General features: G+C 39.8%; 1 protein-coding gene across 1 annotated transcript in view; it reads right to left on the bottom strand.

Moving 5' to 3' along the window:
• The window catches only part of LOC308222042 (bifunctional heparan sulfate N-deacetylase/N-sulfotransferase 4), a gene marked incomplete at its 5' end in the record, with an annotated part of 76,442 nt that overhangs the window by 16,952 nt on the left and 37,718 nt on the right, over positions 1-21,772 (bottom strand). The window contains 2 exons of the mRNA XM_080619554.1: positions 15,944-16,072; positions 17,750-17,935. Of these exons, the coding sequence (XP_080475680.1) occupies positions 15,944-16,072; positions 17,750-17,935 (315 nt within the window). The remainder of the gene's footprint in view (positions 1-15,943; positions 16,073-17,749; positions 17,936-21,772) is intronic.

The following is a 21,772-nucleotide window of genomic DNA, read 5'->3' as shown; positions in this document are numbered from 1 at the left end:
TTTTGTGTGTGGGAATCCCTCTAGCCTGAGGGAAATCTGCAGTTGTGTGTGTTTGTACAGGAGCTGATACTAAACAAGGCTGTTTGATTTATGATCCCAGGAGCCTGTGCTCCATAGCCACCAATGTCCTTGCCATTTATCCTAGCGAATTGAAACAATTATGAAATTAGCACAAAGCTTCTGGCTTCTTCTTCAGAATACCATATGGCTACATTCCAGAACAGAAATTCCTGGAAGAAGGACTGTTAGAGCACCAGCTTTCAGCTGAAGTGTAATCCACCTAAGCTCACTGGTGTACCTGGCCAGTCTGAAGGATCACTAAGATGACCCAATATGTGATATTGGCTCATATATGTTGATATTTGAACTTATGCCTTTCCATTGATCTAGCACTTGCAGTCGAAAAATCAATTACAAAACTTATGTATAGATTTGCTCTACCTCACTCAGCCTTCAATAATTAAATGGGATCATTGTTCCCTTTTAGGTCTTTTCCTTCTGCTCATCCTTTGGCCCTTTCCCATTGCTGGAAAAGGCCAGGAACAGAGGTAAGTCTTATGTGTGAATCGTGCTTCTCTGAGAGGAACTTGTTGTTCACTGTCTTGAACAACCTTTTTCCTTGCTTCTGCACCTCTTAAATAACATTTGCAAGAAGGGACGAATTAACACATACAAAGTAAATCAGGAGTGTAGCTCAACTTTGTGCAAACCCAAGACACTGGGAAATACATGGTGCAGAATCCTGTTCTTGTAGAAATGTGGTAGCGTATTTCCTGCTCTTCTCTGCTTCTCTCTTGCATTAATGTCTCTCAGAAAAATGGATTTTGCTATTCCATCTTTTTTCATTGTGCTCAGAAAATGCTGTTGCACAGTTGCTCCAAGAGCAACCTCTAATAACTGAATCTAGATGGCAGCATGTTGTGTTTCTGAATGTGTAAATGGGATGTCATGGCTAAGAAATGCAAAACTGTCAAGTGTTCATTTACTAATACCAAGCAGCTTTATGCTAGCCTGACCACAGAAATACCTCTTTCTGTTTCAGGTGTTTAATATATTTCACATCTTGAACAGCCTCCTGTTATGGATTACAGACTTGTCTGGTACCTTATGATTCAGAGCCCCATTCACTCATAATGAATTCCAGAACAGTTGGGCCCTTAATGCAGCTGGTTGTGCAGCAGCACAAAAAGCAAGCTGGAAGTGAGATTTTTGTGTTGACAAAGCACTAATTTTAATAATGACAAATTGTTTTTCTAGAATTCAGCACTATTCATATTCATGTCTCTTCTGCTACTGAAGCAAAATAATTTATATGCCTGAAAACCACTTTTTTTTAACTTTTACTCTATTTCCACTCTGCACATCTTTTTATATATTTTAGCATTCTTGACAGGATAATCAAATATTTTTGAAACATGATATCTCTACAGGAAGCAAAAAACCACAGTGTTTGGAAAGAAACACTTTTGTCTTTGATTGAAGGGGAAACAAAAATGTTGAATGGCGTTATATTTCCTGTGCCCATATTCATTACAGCTTGGAATATCCCAGTCTACGTGTGCGGTCAATCAGCAGTATTATGTCTCATTGGGACAGCCATACAAATGTTGTAGTATGTCTATGTTGTTTTAACATTCCCTATTCAAAGAGCAAAATTGTTTCTCATTTACCCAGGAACACTCTCCTTTTACATTATTTAGTTGGGATGATTAAATGAATTCTTCTTTATTGACAGAAAAATCCTGTGCGTTGCACCTTTCCCTATGAGGCTAAAGTTGCTATGTTCATTATTTATTTTTATTTTCTAATATTTACCCAAGGCTCACTTCTAAAATAAAGGCTAAATCAAGACCACATTCCAAAACAGTAACTATTTCCCATGATACATGCGTCTTTGATACCCCTGGTGCAGAAGGTCCTAGATGAAGAAAGCCAGATAGGAGGTTCCACTCCATTAATTATATCTATTTTTATTTTTTTTTAACCTGAATGTAAGAAAAGTGTTTTTGGTTTTTTTTTTTTTCCACTATTAGGCTATACTTTCAGAGTCTGTGAAAAACTAACTGCTGTTGATGAAGACATTATGCAGTCAGTGCATGGCTGCACTAGGGAGGAAAAACATTGTATAAGTGATCAGTGGTACATCCAATTGTGACCGAAATATAATGAGTTCTATGCAAATACAGCACTGCCAGTTACATCTGTGGGCCCCAAGAAAGCTTTGCAGAAATCTAGAGCAAGTCAGTCCTCCTGTTATAGCCACATATTTTAATTTTTAAGTGAAGTTCATGACATGGGAATTTGGTTTGTTGCCATCTCTGTTTTCCCATTGAAGAGACTTATTTAGACTATAAACTTCCTCTGAAACGACAAAAAATTCAGACTCGAGAATAACCCCAACTTCACATTACACAAATGAACCAGATGAGAAAGGATTTGGGCACTATTGCCTGAAGTCAGATTTGTACGCCAACTGTTTCTGACAGAATAATACAAGTATCTTCAAAGATCCAGCTCTGAGAAGTCTCACATGGTTTTGATCTTCAGTTTTCGAAGATGATCAAAGCACTTTGCATGAGGAGATAGCTATCAATACCCCATTTCCTTGATGGTACATGTTGCCTGCTCCCTTTTAACTTCTGTTGAGCAACTACAAAACATTGGTTGAGGCTGTTAACTTCTTTAGTCATAATCCTCTAGTAATAAAAATCAGTTCAGCTTCAATTATTTTGTGCCAATGCATAATGTGGGTAGTCCTTGGCACCAGTTTATTGTGCCAAATTAAATTCCACTCTAGCTGCATCCACAGCAAATGATGCTGTCTCTATTCCTGTACTGCAATAAGGATAGGTGTCCCTTGCTGTTCTTCATGTGGCAGATACTGTGCTGACAGTACCGCCAGCACAGCAGGAGAAGAGCTGGCCTGAGCTGGCAGGTGAGTGGTCACCATGGGCCAGCATTAGCCCACATCCTCTGCAGTGCCTTGGAACGGTGCGCCATAGGCAGTGCCTGTGTATCACTGTCTTACAGGCATGGTATTTGCCTTCTGCTCTCTTATTTGTGTGTGTTTGTTCATAAATGCCTGATATCTAATTAAACAAGAACATGGTTTCGTGGCACGTCGATGTTGCAGATAATACAGGAGGGGTCACTTTTTAGCGTAGAATAGATATCTTTGTAGCAAAACTAATTACTTTTCCAGAATTTCCAAAATCATCTTAAGGGGCCTTTTATTTGTATGAGTGGAAAATAGGAAATTTCTTCCTGTTTGAATTGTATTTTAATGGACAGCATTCTCTTTACTTGAAGAAGTCTAGATACGATATGCATGTATTTTAAGCAACATTAAACCTTAGTTATGTAGACCATAGAGGATACGATGAGATACAACTAAGAGCGTGATCTACACATGTAGTACCTGTATGGCTGCCATTCCTGGATAAGAAGAGGAGACTCTTCTACTCTGCAATCTGTAAGCTACCAGACAGCATTAAACCAGGGGAGCCAGCAGCGGCCAGGCTGCCAAACAGCTATTAACTATAGTGATAAATATTTATGAATGCTGCTTTTGAGCCAGGCTGCGTGTTTGAGTCTCCCTGCATATACACTGTGGGTCACCTGGGAATGCCCCGTCAAATTGCTCTCACCTGCTATGACCAGGGGTTAAATTTTGTCATCTTGCTGCTTGGAGATGTCCCCTGGCTAATCTGGGAGGTTCTAGGAAAGGCAATATTTCTAGGCAGAATGAAGCCAATCTTGAAGTAAACATGGACTTCAAGGTTGGCAGACTGACCATGTTCAGGAATAAAACATTTGTTTTAGTGCTGCAGGTGTCTAATATGTTGCTGGGGGGCTGTCTGTGTTAATACCCAGAGAGAAAGCACAGTATTTCACAGATTAGAGTTCAATACAATTCACTTCAGTAGGACTTAAATAAGTTGTTTTTTTTTTAGCTGGATCTTCAGTCGTTCTTCTCTCTATTTACCCTTCTAATCAGTGAATTAAAACATAATCCTCTAAGCTGACTGAACTATGGGAGAAATATGCTCTCCTATCTGCTGATGGCAAATAACGGTCAAAATGATCATTAATTTGGATAAGCAGCCATAAATTACTTTCTCTGGTGTTCCTTTTTATAGATGTGCTGAAATAAGATCTGTTTCTAACTGTTTCGAATGATGAAGCGAATTATGTCTATTATCATTAATCTGGCACTTCGTAGTCTCCAGGTAGAGGAAGATAAAGTCTCTTCGAGCAATATTCATATTCCCTGTGGGCATTACTGCCCAGGGCCCAGCACAGCACACTGAGTTGTAGAACTTAAGTCATCCCACTCAAACTGATCTCTCTTATACATACTGAATAAGGGTTTTCAGCAGGATACTTCCTTTCAGATGGTAAAGAAAGAAATGCCAGGCAAGTTGATACAGATTGGAGCTACAGGAAATTTATCATTTGCTTTTATAACTGTTTTACTGTCATGTTGCTGTTCTAGCAGTTTTATGAAGAGCTGACTGCTCTATGTTATAGAGTGTTCATAAATGATGATTAATTAATCCGTTTTGGTGGCCTACTCTGAGCAAACAATCCTCAGAGTTAATTTAATTCTTCACTCTTGTTTTTTTTCAGGAAAAAAAAAAAACCACCCTGCAGCATTTTCACTTCACTAGAGGATATAATATTCTCAAATCAGCCATTTTCCAATTAATTTTGAATAGCAGACACAGCAAGGAAATTTTGTTCTTGTCCATTTACTTCTATTAAGGATTCATTTTCAATAATCAGAGAATTCTGAGTCAGCTCATTTTTACCTTTAAGGCTTGCTCCTGACACTTTAATAAATTATCCTGTGGTGTGTGCTTGAAGGTAACAGATTCTTTTTCCCTTTACCCAGTAACCCTCTTGTTGACACACAGCCATTTATTACTATTTCTGCCATCACCTTGCTGGGAAGTAATTCTGGTAAAGTACCAAAACTCATGGTGTGGGGTATCAGCTTTCTTAAAGAAGGAACATGTAATTGAAGAGGGAAGGGAGATGTGTTACCCTTGAAATATTTTATTAATGCCATAGTTTCAAGCTAATTAGTTTCTAAATATGTTGCTTGAGTTTCCATGGGATAATATTTTCCTCTGCCAGCTCCTTGCAATTGGGATAGCCATGTAGCACAAAGGAAAAAAAATTATTTACAAAGGGGAAAACGGATTTAAAAGTCTGAGTGACGTTGAAGTGGATTTAATCATAGTAGATAGAAGTGGCTTCAACTTTTATGATTATATTATATTTCTATCATGTTATCAGTTACAGGACCTTCAGCTGCTAAAGGAAATATCTATAGGGGAAAGGGTGACCGTGCTGTAGATACAGGCACTTTTGTAGTGTGTGCTAGCTTTCAAAACAAATGTATGTTGATCATATTGAACCTTACTACATGCTGTGGCAGGAGCAAAACAAGTGTTTATAATGCCAAACTCATGAAATGTGGTTTTTTTTTGGAATAAAGAGATTGTCCCTTCCTCCTCAGGCAGAAGCTAATGACTGCATCATGCAGGTATACTGCCTGCCCAGGCAGCTCTGCCTGGGATGCCCCTGGGATGGCAATCCCCCTGTTCCTCTCTACGGGGAATGAGCATCTGGCCACTCTTGTGCTCCACTGCAGTGTTCATTTCATGCAGTGAAATGGTTCTTTATGTTGGCCCAGCAGGCTAATCCCCAATACAGAGAAGAATCAGGCCCAACTCTCTCCTTTTTCATTTGATTTGGTATGTTTGTGACCGTTAAGACAAATTCTGACACAGCTGGTTAATAACAAAACTCCCTTTTAATTTGGTAGAATGAAGACATCCCTCTTGTCACGCTGAGGAGGGGCATGCCTGTCCCTGTAGGCAATAGCCTGCTAATGGTGGTTGAACCAGTATTGACAGTTTTGTCATGGAGAGGTTGTTTTTTCCTGTTCCTGAAATATGCTGAGATGCTCTGTTCACAGAGCCCTTAGCAGCACAGTGTTATGAATTACTTTTGTATTGCAGCATATTTCCTACAATACCCAAGGTTATTTTTTATTCTTTCTACAGCTATGCTCAGAGAAACAAAGCGAATAAAAGGAAAAATATTATTAACAGTCAAGATGTTTCATAATAACACTCCCAAATCTCTTGTGGAAGGTACAAATTAACCCCTCTCTGCATTTACTTTTAATATTCTGAAGCAATAACATGTGATTCTCATCTGTTTTTGTGGTGAGTGGGAGCAGGAAACAAGAACAAAATCTTCAAAGTATGGCACATGTGGGACATGCAGAACCTAGATCTGACAGACTGGAAATGAAAAATAACCCTTTAGTTATGGTGAGACTTTAAAAATGTAAATGCATTTAAGAGGCCTTCAAAATTAAAAGTATGCCTAAGACACTGACAAAGAAGAAAGAAATGCACCTTATTATGGCCTGTCTGTAGCTGTTGCTAAAGTTGAGTTCAAAGTTATTTTTCAACCAGTAGTCCGATTTCACTCTCAACAACCAAATTCCTGCAAAAGAAGCTGATCTTCTGAAAGTCATATTCCACTTTTCATCTCAGGTTAAAGCTTCTTAGGGATGTTTGATTGAAATAGGAAAATGAGATTTTTCTAAAAAGTGCTTAACTTTTCACTTTTTCTGCTACTATTCTTTTTTAAAGATGTCTTGGTCTGTCAGTTGCAAATGTCTTATTTTGTTGGTTTTGTGGACAAAACCGTTTTGTACAGGGTATGCTTGTGTCTCTAGATAATCTGTGGTGATGCAGGTATAAAGCTAGAGTAAAGAGATTTTTATATATGTATGTATATATAAATAAAATGCAGGAATGACCTGTGCAAGGTCTTTATGGTAGAACTAATAAAAGGAAACAGTGGGAGTCTGAATTAAAACACTGCCTGAAAAGAAGAGGAAAGGAGGAGTTAGCCCAGCCATGTTTATATGTGTAACAAGGAGGACAAGGAAGGAGAGAATAGGAAAAGAGAAGCGTCTCATGAATTAGGACACTGGATATAAGTAAAAAGCTGATTTTTGGTGGAGATCTGAAGTTTAACCAACTCTCTGTGGGTACCTGACCTTGTTGGTTCAGGCTGCAAAAAAATCTTAATTCACTGTGTTCAACTGTGACCAGGACAGATATGGAAATGGCTTGATATGGTGGGGATCTTATGTAGGATTTAATTTTCTGCAAGGTTTTCTACTGTTCAGTTGTTGCCAAACATTTGGTCATACTTTGTCCGTGCAAGGTCTACATCTGCTTTGGTTTCAGCGTTAACTTGACGCTGTTTTGTAGAAGGGGTTGGTGGCTGTAGACCTGAAATGGGGCTGGAGCAGAGCAGAAAATAGGAAGGGCACTGCAGGAAAGGGATGGCAGGAGTAAGGGTACCCTAAGGTGAACAGAGAATGATAAGAACATGCACCTGGCTGGTGAATACATCCAATTACCTGACTGGTCAACTGAGCAAGTGGATCTTGGTGGTTCTTCTATAAGCCTGATGCACTTATATTTGCATTTGTGTTTGACTGAGGTTCCTTTTGTGCTGCCACTTGCTGGCTTAAAAAGCTCTCTGGTTTAAAGAAGTGTTTTTTCTTTTGTTTTGTTTTGGGTGGTTTTCTTGTGGTTTTTTTTTTTTTTTTGGTTTTGTTTTTTTTTTTTGTTTTTTTGTTTTTTTGTTTTGTTTTGTTTTTGTTTTTGTTTTTTTAGGGAAAAATGCCTCACTCTTGTTTGTAGAGGCAATAATATTTAGGGCTGTATTTAATAGCTTATCTTGGCTATTAAGCGTTTATGGCTGTTCTTTATTGTCTGTGAAGCAGGGGAGTAAAGGAGATGAAGTAGAAAAGAGATACTGGAAGACCTTGGGGATCCTGAGGGTGTGATATATGAAACAATTTGTAAGAGCATGCTTTAAATATATCAGAGTATTTCTCAGGAGACTGAGCGAAAGGCAATGGTCAGAGAACATGGACTGAACCCACTTAGTTTTGAGCTTGACATTTGAATGTGGAAAATCCTCCTTAAATTTAAAATCCAGTGGAGTTCCCTAACTTTTCATATGAGAAATCTGTTTTTTCTGATTGAAGTATTTCAGTTTGGGATCTGTATGTTCTGAACATTTTGGGGTTCCTTATGTATAAATTTTCATGTATTTCATTTTGAAACAAAGGAAAGGATTTGCCTCGTTCATCCCTTTTGCTCACTTCACCTCGTGCTCCCTGTTTGTTCCTGGTAAGGGGCAAAGAAAAGGAACGTTGCACAGCCCTGATGAAGGGAACAGAGAGAAAGGGACATTTTACAATTACATTCTGGGAATGGAGACACTTATTCTAAAGGACAACTAAGTTAAGAAAATAATGAGAAGCAGAATTTTTAATGTGCTGAAAATGACTGACATGTTGAAGTCCTTGAGGTGCTATACAAGTTTTTAGAGTTATACAACCCAAGGAAGTAAACATTAAAAAAATATCTGTGGAAGCAGCTCAGAGCACTGCAAAAAGCTTGTAAAGAATTGGCAAGCTTCAGGAAGAGAGAGAAAGAAATAATGCAGTTCAGAATGGTTTAAAAAGCAAATAAATTTTGCAAGTCTTAAGCTGGCTCTGTCAAAACTGTGGAAGCAGTAGAATGCTGCACAACTGCAGAAAACCTAAGTATTGTTTTCACAAGGGATTGGGTTGCTAAATGCTGTTCGTAGAGCATTTTTGCTTGCATTTCCGTGGATGGGTAGTGTCACCTTCAGGCTGAGGACATGGTATTCTTCCCGTCTGATGCTCTTTGGTATTAAATTCCTGGTTTTGAAGATACGTCTTAAGTAACAACATACTTTCTTAAGTAGTAGTGTAGTGTCTGGTTTTAAGATCCAACTACAATTCATGCAGGCGTACATGCTGGAACAGCACAGGGGTAACAGTCTTGCAAAAAGTTTTATTTTAGTATCAGAATTAGATTCGGCAAAAAGCAGTTTAATACAACTTTTTTTACATTTATGATTGATTGAAGTTTGAGGTATTTTTTTCTTTTCTCCCCTTGCTTGTTTCTACTGAAGGTGATAATTTTTCTGCTTTATTTTCACGACTGACAGAGAAGTGCTAACGCTATGACCTTTAGGAGTTCTGTCCTAATTAGGATTTGGTGATGTTGTTTGTCAAACTACAAAGTAAATAAAGTCTATGATATATAATAATATATAATAACATAGCACTGATCGAACATCTGGCTTTGGTCGGGCAAGGAGAAAAAGTATTCCAGTTGAACATTTCATTGTTTTTCTTGTATAAAATAGTAAATGAAAACTCCAAGAGTACAGTAATGCCTCATTTTCTGCCCCAAACTGTATATGTATTGCTTATCTGTAAATACATCTGAAGCTTCTTGTTACTGTTCTAAGCCTCCAAATGAATGTAACCCTTCAGGGAGAGCTAGACTGATACCTTTTCAAGGAGTTGCACTATTTAGGTTTATTTCAAACCCACTCTGTTGAGACTTTTTCCACTAACTTTAATGAGTTTTGCTTTGAAGTGTTTATGCAAAGAATAAGCCCCAAACTCTAGACTTGAACAGCTTTCTGCATTAGCTGGATCCTGGAAAGGGCTGGCTGGGATTCCTATAACCCTCATTAAAACTCAAAGAAACTATGGTCTGTTTTCTGTCTGTCTTGGTGGAATTTATCCCTCCAATGCATACTACTAAACCGTCTCTGCCAGACATGACTCATCTTTAGGATTCATAAATAAGAAAGTGAAACTGTCTTGCTCAGCCACAGGGGACTCAGTAGAAGCCATTTAAAACAAAAAAGCATTGAAGGATCCCCTTGACAATCTTTCTGCAAACTCTTTATCCTAATGCAGTGTCACTTGGGATTTCCTAATATAACCATCTATGTGGTATTGCTTCATGGAAGTGCAGACATTTTTGGTATATGGGCTTGATATTTATTTGTAATGCAGTTGCTGAAATTGCTAACTCAAGCTTGAGTAATGGGTAGGGTTTGTGTAAACCACCTGCTTGCTAAGGCACAGGAGGGGAAAAAAGAGAATTTGCCAGTAGTGAAGCCACCGCTTCACTGGTGACGTGATTTACAGTCCAGAAAAGCTAGCAGATTTAGTTGCAGGTTCCTTACCTGATGCAAAATCTTCATTATCTCCCACATGCTCCCTGCCAAGGCCACTTTGTGAACTTCCCACATATGAAGTACATGGAATATGCATACTCACGGAAGAAATAACGTTGCAGTTGATGTACTGCAATGTCGATGTTACTGCTTGCCGTCATTGTTAAGAGTTGCAGTCTGACCCTATATTAGTCTGACCCTACATTAGTTGTGAATAAATTCTTCTTATCTGATACATTATTCCTATTTAGCAAATTTACTTCCCCATGTTTAACTATTCTTGAAATGCACTCCAGTAATCAAACTAATTGAAAAAAAGGTTAATCAAAACTTGATTATTTAAGTTGTGCTCCTTCTTGCAGTTGTTTGGGGGGATGGGATAAAAGACTATAAATGGATGTCATAACAGCCTAAGGAAACATAAACTTCTCTGTGCTGCCATTTTCAACCCATCTGCTCAAATTCTGTTATAAACACGACTACAAATCATAGCCCTGCTTTGGGCCTGGAAACCCTCAGCTACATCATTCGGGTGAATCTTTTTCATTCATGTGATGAAAGGAACCATGATGTATTACTTGTTTTTTTAACTCTGCTGGGGGATGTTTCAGTTGAATGTGATTGACTTATTACATGTATTGATGCCAATGCAGAGAATGCCTTAGGTTGGGAGTTGTAGGGCTGAAAAGCTGGCACTAGTCCTCCTGCAAGTTAGAGTTGGTGCTGACTTTGATTCTGTTATGCTTTAGTTTTTGGGTTTTTTTGGGGCTTTTTGGTGGTGGGGTGGTTTTCTTTTTTCTTTTTTTTTTTTTTTTTATATTTTTATTTTTAGTTTGGGGGGAGGGGTTTGTTGTTGTTTTTTTAGTTTGTTTTTTGCTCTTTGTGCTAAAGTTTGTTCATCAGCTTGTGTCACCACTTATTCACAACCTTTCAGGTTTCTGTTTCTTTGCCCCTGACATCTTAAGCTAGAAGACCAGAAATAGCTGACTTTAAGTTTGCTTTTAGACAATTGAAGAGCTGGAATCCACAGCAAACGGTGATGGTGTGCTGATTTTAATCAAGGGACCGTGATTATTTTTAAAATTTGAAACAGTCTGAACAAGACTGTGTTGAAGTGTGTGTGTGTTCTCTCCGCTCTATTTAGCAGAGGGTAAATATGGCACCTCTTTGCACTTTTTTTAGCTAGTGTTGTTAGTTTGCTTCTTAATAAGCAACAGGTTCATGTAAATGTCTCTTCAATAAGGCAAACTGAAAGTGAGAGAAGCCTTTTGGTTTTAGTGCTCCAGCAGCTTTGGTCACTTCCTTGTGGCAGTAGGAGATGCCTTGCAGCAATGATGCTTTGTGTGTAGGTGGGGATATGAGATGTGGAGTGTGCTACTCCTCTTCATCCATTTGTGGAGTAAGTTCATGCCTACATTGCTTCAACCACATGGTGTTTCTGGACTTATGGCTCAAAAATATACCGATTACTTTGCATGTCTGCTTCTAAGTGTCTGAAATAGTGAGAGAGCTATCTTGTTGCTTTTGAGGGATGTTTTTATGCATGACACTAATAACAACATGTTGCACACTCAAGGACATGGGTTGAAAGAATAGGAAAACATGAGAATTGATAGCTTGCTGCAAATGGTGTTGGAGGTCTGCAGAGACTCAAAGCCAAAGCACTCTTGTCCAGACTGGCTTTTGGGAGCACACCCTAAAGTAAACCACTCTCAAAATCCAGGTCCAGGGTTTTGATTTGGAGGAAACTAGGCAGCTGCCTACAAAAGAGAAGCCAGGAACAACGAGGCAGTTGTGCAATGTGTGGGAGACCAGCCCTTACTTTTAGCTGCTTTGGGAAAATGTCATTGAACTGCACAGCTCACTTTATTTCTGGTTTATAAAGTGTATTAGCAATTATTTATGAGTAGCTCATTTTCATGGGGAAACCATCTACGTTTAGTTGTAGAAAAGGTTCTGTGAAACCAGATACTCCTTTTGTTTGATTGGTTTTTCTGTTGTTGCATCTGTTCTTTTCAAACCAGGCAGGGTAGTGAACAGCATTGCACACCACAGGGCAGGTTAACGAGCTGCATAAGTTGATATCTAACACAGTCTTGGACTCTGGAACATGATCTTTTATGGTAATAACACACCTAATTTGTATGTCACTTCAGCTGTCATGGTAGCCTGGCAGCTCTGTGGGTGTGTGGAGGGGTTCCCCTTTCCTCAGCTTGCGTGCACAGAACTCACACTGATGCCGGTGACAAGTGCGCACACCCGCTTGACACCAGAGCCAGTGAGCAACTGGCTTGTGCAGCTACGTGGCAGTAGAATTAGTAGAAGCTATTTCTGCAGATCTCCTCCACACCAGGACACTGGTCTGTGTTTTTAAAGAGTAAATGAAAAATATTTTTCAACAATGTCAATAATGCAAAAATGAGCAGTGGTACAGGCAATCCCTGCCCTGCAAAACCTGAAGTAGGATAACTGCAACAATGTATGCCTTTATGGTGGGGGTATGGTGCATTCTGGTTAAGATTTTATTTTACGGATATGGTTTCTATCCATGGACTACAATAGGCATCTTGTTCAATAGGACTCAACAAAAACATTTTAAATTATGGTTTTGAAAAAGCCTTTTTGTTTCAGACAGTTGTTCTTTTCCATAATCCATCTGGAGAGCACACGCTGGCTTATGTTGAACTGCTCGCGGTAATCCCTGGAACTGCACAGGTTGATATCCAAACACTAAGGAAGCTTATCAATGAGTGAAAAGTTTCTGGAGTTATAAGATGGGAAGTTTCTTGTTGCTATTGCAGTATGTACTGCTGCCAAATGAGAGACCGCATAGCATTCAAAGCATACTGTTTTATTTAACTGAATTTGTGATTGGCCCTCTATTGATCCTTTTCAGAAAATACCATAGATTTTAGGCACTGATCTATAAACTTCTTCAAATTAACCACCAAAATACTCCACCTTTTCTTACACTGAATAGAAGTCTTCCCATTTGTTTGTTGTGTGCTTTCCGAACTTGGTATTTAATAAAAGAAAAAGGGCATTTGAATGTAGATTATTTTGTTTCCTACCTACACTAGTTTCCATCTGAGATAAGGCTAGATTTTGCTTTTACTGTTGTCAGTCAGTGAATATTTCATAGGATAGTGTGCCAACCTGACTTGAATGATGATGGGGTTTTGTGGTATTTCTTGCTTCAGCTCACACAGGATTAAATTGTTTCTTCCTGTTTGAATAAGCACTTATGTTAGAACAGATTTGTGTTTAACTCTGAGTTAGGGAAGCATGTGTCAGTATTTCACTTGTGTCTCTTAGCTCAGTAAAATATCAGGTTTGATGAGGTAAAGGTAGAAAATCGTAAAAGTGGGAAGGGGGAATCAAACATTAACAGTGCAGAAAAGCTGTTCAAGTACCACCCAATAATATATATTGTACTCTCAAGTTATTGGAACCTAGTTTGGTCAAAGCAATGACTTAATGTACTGAAGAAAATCAAAGACAATCTTTCTCCCCATGTCCTCCCCCCCGCCTCCCTTTTCTTTGGATGATAACTGTCGTGAACATCACAGATACATGATTAAATCTGGCATGTTTTGCTTGCTGTTATGTATTGCCTTCGTAGGAAAGGTCCTGTTTCTGCTGCATCACTCCTGAAACCTAAAATGCAGATGGTAGGACTGCTTTTCTCAAGCATTCTTTGTGCCATGCTCAGCAGGACAACAAGAGCACCCACCTGCTCTGCAAGACCTGCCTAGGGAGGGATTTGGCTCTTTTCTGGGGGAAGCAATTGGGCCTGGCTGAAGGAAACCTCCTGTGGGGCCGGCACAAGGAGCTTGGGCTGTTAGAGCTCCCAGAAGGAAGGTGCTCCAGGCCCTCTGAGCTTGGTCCTGCTGGGGAACTGCCTGGAGTGCCCAGGCTAACAGATTGTGAAAAGTGTAATAAATGATGGCATAGGCTATCTGATTTTGTTCAGAGTTCAGTAGTAGCCTTCAAATTTTAGACTAATTGAAGGGCTACCCTTCTCCATAGCCTCAGCCTGGCTTTGGTAAGAACGTTTGGACAAAATCGGTTAAAAGTTTGAAAAGCTGAGATTTCTAATAAGCAATTGTGAGCTCGTGACTATCAGGAAGAAAAACCTGACATGAGAGAAAAGGCGAGCTGGAGGGAAAGAAGTCAGAATGCTTACGGGCTTAGACATGGTGAGTGACTGAGGAATTGTGGCTACTTGAAGTATTTTTTGTGGAATAAGGACATACTCTGCTACAGACTGCTGGACTGCCTAAGTCTGAGGAAAAATTTGAATAAGTGAAAGGTACACAGCTATTGGTCAAAGATAATGATGACGTGATAAAGGTAAGGATAAATTCCAGCAGCTTCCCAGGACAGAGATGAGCCAAGTTACACTTAAGAAAACTATGGGAAGAAAAGCCAACCTGAGAGGACTGCAGGTCATGGAAAGACAGATAAAGAACAGAGATAGATTTTATTCTCAAATTAGGTGTCACGTGTATGGTACAGAAAAATTCCTAATTGAAATGTCCCATTTCTTAAAGCTCACTGGATCTTTGACTCAGAAACCAATTTGGCTCCCCAGGCAAAGTTCACCTATAAGCATTTAATTATATAATACCAAAATCTATATTTAGATCTCTAAATAAAAGTGACCTGGACTTGAGAGTCAGCTCCACCTGAGGTTTCTTTAACTTTGCAGAGAAGTCCATGTGTATAGCAATTTAAAACCACTGAAAATCAGGCCACCTGGCAAGACACAGGGTGTTTTGTGAGTGGGGTTTTGTTTGTTTGTTTTTGTTTTGTTTGTTTTGTTTGTTGTGCTTGTTGGGGTGGGACAGGATGAAGGCAGGACAATGAAAAAAAATAATTGATGTATAATTTTTTTTGTTCTCATCCTTCATCCTTCCACCTCTAGGCTGCTGTTTTAAATGGCACCAGACTGTTGTTCACATCAAGAAAACTCTGACTTCACAGTATAGCATTTATATATCAAAATGTAGCATTAGCTTTCCTCCTTGATAAGCCCAACTACATCATGTTGTCATATTTGTGTGCATGTTTATATTAACACAGCACAGTTCAGATCACTTTATTAGCTGAGACTAAATTGAGTGATAGCTCTGAAAATCATTCATAAAGTCTGTGGCACTTTTCATTAAACCTTTTATATATATATATATATACACACACACACGTGGGTGCTTGTACATACATAGGGTTTTTTAACACGTGCACATACATACATACATATATATAGTTTATGGATCATGTAACGTTGACAGAGCAAAAGAAATGCTGCACTTAGCAAAGCAAAAAAGTTCCTTAGAAGGTTATGTACTGTTGTGGTGTTTTTTAGCTTCACAAAACTTATTTTGAAGAGCCAGTGGTGGGGAAATGGCCCGAGCCCAGGGGTTTCTATGGAGTTCTATCAGGAGTGCCTGAAGACCCAAAGCTTATGGAAAAAAGGAAAATCAGAATAAAATCACTGAGTTTTTTCTACCCTCACTGGTTTTTTCCAGTCTCAGACAAGTCAGTGCACTCTTCTTTCATAGGCATCTGGTCTCAGGTTGGGAAACAGGATGGAGCTGAAATTAATGCATTTTCCAGTAACTTGTTGCATACAAGTGTAGTTAGAAATTAGCAGAACACATTTCACTCCTTTCCTCTTAAATTTCTTTTTACCTCTGAGCAAGTGGTCTCGGTTTTTATTTGCCAAACAAGATCAAAGAAAACTGATCTCCTTCCCTTCCTCCCTCTTTCTCTCCCTCCTCCCTGTTTGTCACTTGTCCAAAAAATAGCAAAAGAAGGTACCTACAGGATTCAGGAGAATGGTGAGAAAGAGTTCACCTCCTTGGATACTTTTGTCCAGCTCCTGAGGACCCCCAGGATATTCCTTGTAAAAAATGGTATGAGTGAAAAGGCCACAGGTCTGCCGAGGGAGCACCTGAGAACAAAATAACAGTGCCATTGTGACATTAACTTCTTTTGCAAACTTACCCTGGCACAGCCACCCGAATCCCTCCATTCCAATTTCCTTGGAATTCCTCCAAGGAAACACAGCTGCAACCCTTTCTGTCTCTGTACTCTGATGTGGCTATTTGTGGTCTCCTCTGGGCCTTCTGTACTCTTGTGGTAAACAAGCATGGCCCTGCAGATGTGGAGATTTCCAGACGCCAGGTCTGAAAAGCTGTGACACAGGTGTTGAGCTTTCATGCAGACTCTTTTATTGAGCTCATGAACTCACCGTGTTTGTTTCCTGGCTTGTGCAAGAGGAAGAAAACCAAAAGCCAAACCTCGCTTTCCCTCAGCAAGGTTAGTTTATTTGCAGATAAATAGTGCTTCCTGGTCATCCTTGCTATCTCAGGCCATTCATCTTACTGTTCGTGAGATAATGAACTGAATTTGTACTCAGGGCTGCAGACCACAAAAGACTTGTTGCTTCATACTTTCCTCAGTCCTGGAAGCCATACTGAGCCCTCATTTCTGTTTGTGAAATGTGTACAGGAATGGTGGGATGCTTGTGTTAGAGCAGCTCCAGACCAGCTCCCCATCACCTCAGGAAATGAGAGGCTGCGTGTCTCTGAAAACAAATCTGTCTTGGAGAGCTAGATGGGTTGGCTACATTAGTACCCAGGTACTATCAAAGGGTTGTGGTCAAGTAAAGACAGCAACTGTCAGGGCTTATAGGTATTGCCTAATCCCTGCAGAGACGTAATTCACCTCGGGAAGGCCTTTGGTTTCCCTCCAGTCAGTGTTTTCATCTTTCTACTTAGTTAAAAGGACAAAAAACCCTACTCTGAGCAGAGCAGTTTCATACACGTGTAAAGCACAGCTGAATTTGAGTCCGTTCCAACAGTAATGGGGCTCTGTGCAGTAACCTCTTGGTTTTGGTTAAGACGTTCCTTTTCTCTTGTTCAGGGAATCACAATTTTGACTTTGGATGCATAGGCAATATTCAAGTCAGCCAGGACTATAAGCATCCTGGGACTGCAGTTATGCATATTCAGTTCTTGTGTTTTACCAGTATAGGGCTGCAGCTGGCTGGTAAGTCAGGCTAAATAATTTTGTACATTTTCCTGCCTTTCATGCAGTTGAAGCATGTACGCGAGGAACCTTTTCTCTTCCCACACAAATGGATGGTCTGGAGGAGTCGATCATGTCTCTGGCCCCTGGCTCTGGGAGTTTCTAAGGCAAAGCTCAGAAGGAATTCTCAGCCTTGGAGAAGTATTATACTTGCTGGAAGAGATTGCTCACAACTGCTCACCTTCCTTCCCAGCTGGTGGGTTCCTAATCCTTTCATGCATAAAGATGAACCAGAGCTTGAAAGATAGGTCTTAGGCAGTTTAATGAATTTCAAAATATGCATTTATAACTTGGTTGGTAGTTGGAGGAACTACAAGTACATTCAGTTTCTGAGGTTTACATTTGCAGTTGCCTGAGTTATGTGATTTTTTTTTTTTTTTTAATGGTTGCATAATAAATACACTATTTTGCATCCTTACAAATCCTTGGTCACAGAGAATTTTAATGATTGCTGTAAAACTTGAAGCATTTGGTAAAAATAGCATACTTTTGAGTCACTTAAAATACTATTGCTATGAAGCATGGAAATGCAGTGTACCATGATGCCATTGTGGATGAAGCCCCGTCTGTACCGTGCAGGCTTCAGGTGCGGATATTCTTCTGTGCTGGTTACTCGGATGTGCCAAACCTTCTTCCAGGCCTCGTACAGCTGGATGTGAACTGGGTAAACCCCAGAGTGATGCGGAGCCACCGCGTATCCCATGCCAGTTGGTATGCCATGCTCCTGCAACACAGGAGAGGGAGGAATACATTTTGGAACAGAAAAGGAACACGTAATTATTCAAAGCTTATTTTTCCTGCAGACAGCTGGAAAGCTGTTGTCCTTGTGCAAACTTGTATCTGTTAGTATGTAACACAAGCTAAAAACAGGAGAGAGATGAAGGGAACTGGAATTACAGTTCGATAGCTGTGGAGTGAGAAATAATCCTTTTGGATTATGTTGAGTTGCTGTTACATGGGATAGGTTTGCCTGTCTGTTCATTATATACTGTTACTAAGGTATCAAACAGCATTAGAGGAGTAAAGAGATGGAAAAAATGGTTGCAGTAACATACAGGATTTTTTGTTTCCTGTTTCTGGAATATAAGCAAGATTCTTTCCTGATTCAATTAATAAATAGATAAATATACCCCATAGCTTCTGAATCCGCTTATGTTTTTCCTATTGTATTAAGATGGTAGCAAAAAAAATGCTGGACTTTGACATGTTTTTCATTTCATAAATATTTAGCTCCATTTCTATGAGGAAATATGGGCATTCTCATGAATATAGTCTATAGGTTATCTTGAAAATATCATCCAATGGCACAATGAGGTAGTTAATGTGCAGGCAGAGAGAATTAAGGAAGAAGCTTAACTGTGAGCATGCTGAGCATGTTTCTTTCACTGCTGATGTTCTCTTGCCTTCGTTCTGCTCCTCATCCCTTCTGCTCTCAACTTAGTGTGGGCTGTCTGAAAAACCCCATCTGATGACGAGGGCTGATAACTACATCTATAGACCAGGATATATTTAAAAGTGAGCAGAGTATTTCAAGCGTAAGCTTCATGTGAAAATGAGGTAATTAGTTTAATTGAGTTGAGTGACTGTTCAGAGATGCATCCAGTGTCTGTCGTCAGCTACTGGCATGAAGGACGACTGTGGTCTGCCTCTTCTGCCAAGGCTGGTTTCCAGCAGGTCGAGCCAAAGCCCTTTTCCACTTTCTCACAGCATTTCCAGGTTGCAAGAGCGTCCAGCAGCTGTGGCTCTTGCAGGATCCCTTCCCATGCTCTGGGTGTTAACCGAATTGATTTTACTCCCAGTACTACAGGATACATCAGCTGTTTCCTATTCATGTAAAATTGATGTTCAGAAGGAATTGGCTAAAATGAGAGATTATGATCCTTTATGGTTTTTTTCTGTCCTTCCTCTTGCCCACATTATCCAAGAACCATTGATTACTTTAATTCCAGGAACAGCAGATGCTGCTGGGCATCTTCAAGTACTTTGCAAGGAAAGCATTGTGGTTCTTTGACAAAAATAAAGTTAACCTGTAAGCCATGCTTGTTTGTCCATCACATAACCACTTTAAATTATCTGTTCCTTGTTAGTAAAGATCTTAGGTTACTGGCTGATCATGAAAAAAAAAGACACCCAAACTCATGATTTTTAATTTACTGAGAACAAAATGTAATTTCTGCTTATTAATGTTGTTAACTGCCTGAAAGGTGCAAGTCAGTTTACGGGTGAAATGAGAAGTGCTAATCACTCTTTTCTCTATTGCTTTTCTATGAACATGTATAAAGGAAAAAAAGCGTATCTAAAAGTTTCTGACGAATCTAGCTATTTAATACTCTGCCTGAGTAACTGATAATGGTCATGCTGTCAAGTACGCTGTGCTAACTGAAGTATACTGTATTAACTGGAATCTCCAAACCTTCACCCAACCCTGTGTTAGGGAGTATACAGACACATAATGTAAGGCAGATGTGTTCTGAGCTAGAGAATGAACACTGCTCTGAATGATATGTCTGTATTGCATGGACCAAAACATGAAAAATCCTGTTTTTCTACTTCCTTTTTGCTGCTGGTATTGCCATAGCAACAGAGTGGTGACATGGTAATCTGCCATTCACAAATAAATTAAGGCACCTTTTCATAAGTTCTTAATAGAAAAAGCTAATTAGCCTCTGAATAATGCTTGCAGACTACATAGTTCAGCATACAAATCTGTGTCAGTCACTCAGATACTCAATGTGACCTTAAGAAGAAACAACTACCAAATAATCAGATTTTCTTCAGTCAATTCTATGTTCAGTTTACTCAGGTAAATGAAATATTTTGTGTCCTCTTTTAGTGATTTCTGTTGCTTTCTCTCCTTTCTTCCTCTCATTTTGTTATTAAATTTAGTTTGAGATTGAGACCTAATATGTTACAGGAGGAGTGTACATTGGAATCTAAGCCATTGAGCAGAAAGGGAGATGCCTATACGAAGTATATTTTCTTATCTATTCTACTGAACAATTTATAACAAGATTTTACATTAAAGACTTCCTTTTTTTTTTTTTTTTTTAATTTCAAAAGTTTTGTGCATGTGTTTGTCTACTTTGGAAAATTTCTGAACCATTCTGGCAATGAAAGCAGCAGTGTTATGTATGTTCCTTTACATGCTTAAGCTGGGACCACAGAGCCATTGATTTTGGACAGCCTACATTTGTATTCCCATTTCACTTGTGCTTGAAGAGACTTTCAATTCTAATTTAAATGACGGTGTAAGCTGAAGCTGCAGCAGTGTATTGGACAAGTTCAACATTAGAGAAGAATCTCTATTACAAGCAGTGGGATACAGGGAGATCATAGAATCATAGAATCATAGAATAGTCAGGATTGGAAAGGACGTTAAGATCATCTAGTTCCAACTCCCCTGCCATGGGCAGGGACACCGCACACTAAATCATGCCACCCAAGGCCTCATCCAACCTGGCCTAGCGCACCGCCAAGGATAAAGCATTCACAACCTCCCTGGGCAACCCATTCCAGTGCCTCACCACCCTCTCAGTAAAGAATTTCTTCCTTATATCCAATCTAAACTTCCCCTGTTTAAGTGTTAACCCACTATTCCTTGTCCTGTCACTACAGTCCCTGATGAATAGTCCATCCCCAGCATCCTTGTAGGTCCCCTGCAGACACTGGAAGGCTGCTATGAGGTCTCCACACAGCCTTCTCTTCTCCAGGCTGAACAGTCCCAACTTTCTCAGCCTATCTTCATATGGGAGGTGCTCCAGTCCCCTGATCATCCTCGTGGCCTCCTCTGGACTTGTTCCAACAGTTCCATGTCCTTTTTATGTTGAGGACACCAGAACTGTACACAATACTCCAAGTGAGGTCTCATGAGAGCAGAGTAGAGGGGCAGGATCACCTCCTTTGACCTGCTGGTCACGCTTCTTTTGGTGCAGCCCAGGATACGGTTGGCTTTCTGGGCTTCGAGCGCACACTGCCAGCTCATGCTCATTTTCTCATCAACCAACACCTCCAAGTCCTTCTCCACAAGGCTGCTCTGAATCTCTTCTCTGCCCAACCTGTAGCTGTGCCTGGGATTGCTCCAACCCAGGTGTAGGTCCTTGCACTTGGCATGGTTAAACTTCATAAGGTTGGCATCAGCCCACCTCACAAGAGTGTTGAGGTCCCTCTGGATGGCATCTCTTCCCTCCAGCGTATCAACCGAACCACACAGCTTGGTGTCATGGGCAAACTTGCTGAAGGTGCACACAATCCCACTGTCCATGTCACCAACAAAGATGTTGAACAAGTTCGAAGATGTTGAAAATGTTCATAGATAGTTAAAAGAGTTATTGCATTTTTGGCAGGAAATTCCACAAGTTGTCTCTACTTCCCATGCATTGGTTTGTTTCATGGTGCAGTCTGGAAGCACACAACCTGCCTTCTTTTAAGGGTTAGACAGACTAGAGTATGCTCTTCATGAGTACACCTCATGTCATCAGGTACTGGTAAGATTGTGGTAGGTGGATCAGACTAAAACCCACTCAAAATCTTCTGATGCCTGCATGCGGCCACTCTTCTGGCC

The sequence above is a fragment of the Psittacula echo genome (assembly GCF_963264785.1).
Source record: "Psittacula echo genome assembly, chromosome: 1".
Taxonomy (NCBI): Eukaryota; Metazoa; Chordata; class Aves; order Psittaciformes; family Psittacidae; genus Psittacula; species Psittacula echo.
Note: the sequence above shows the minus strand (reverse complement) of the source record. Positions and strands in the feature narration are given on the sequence as shown.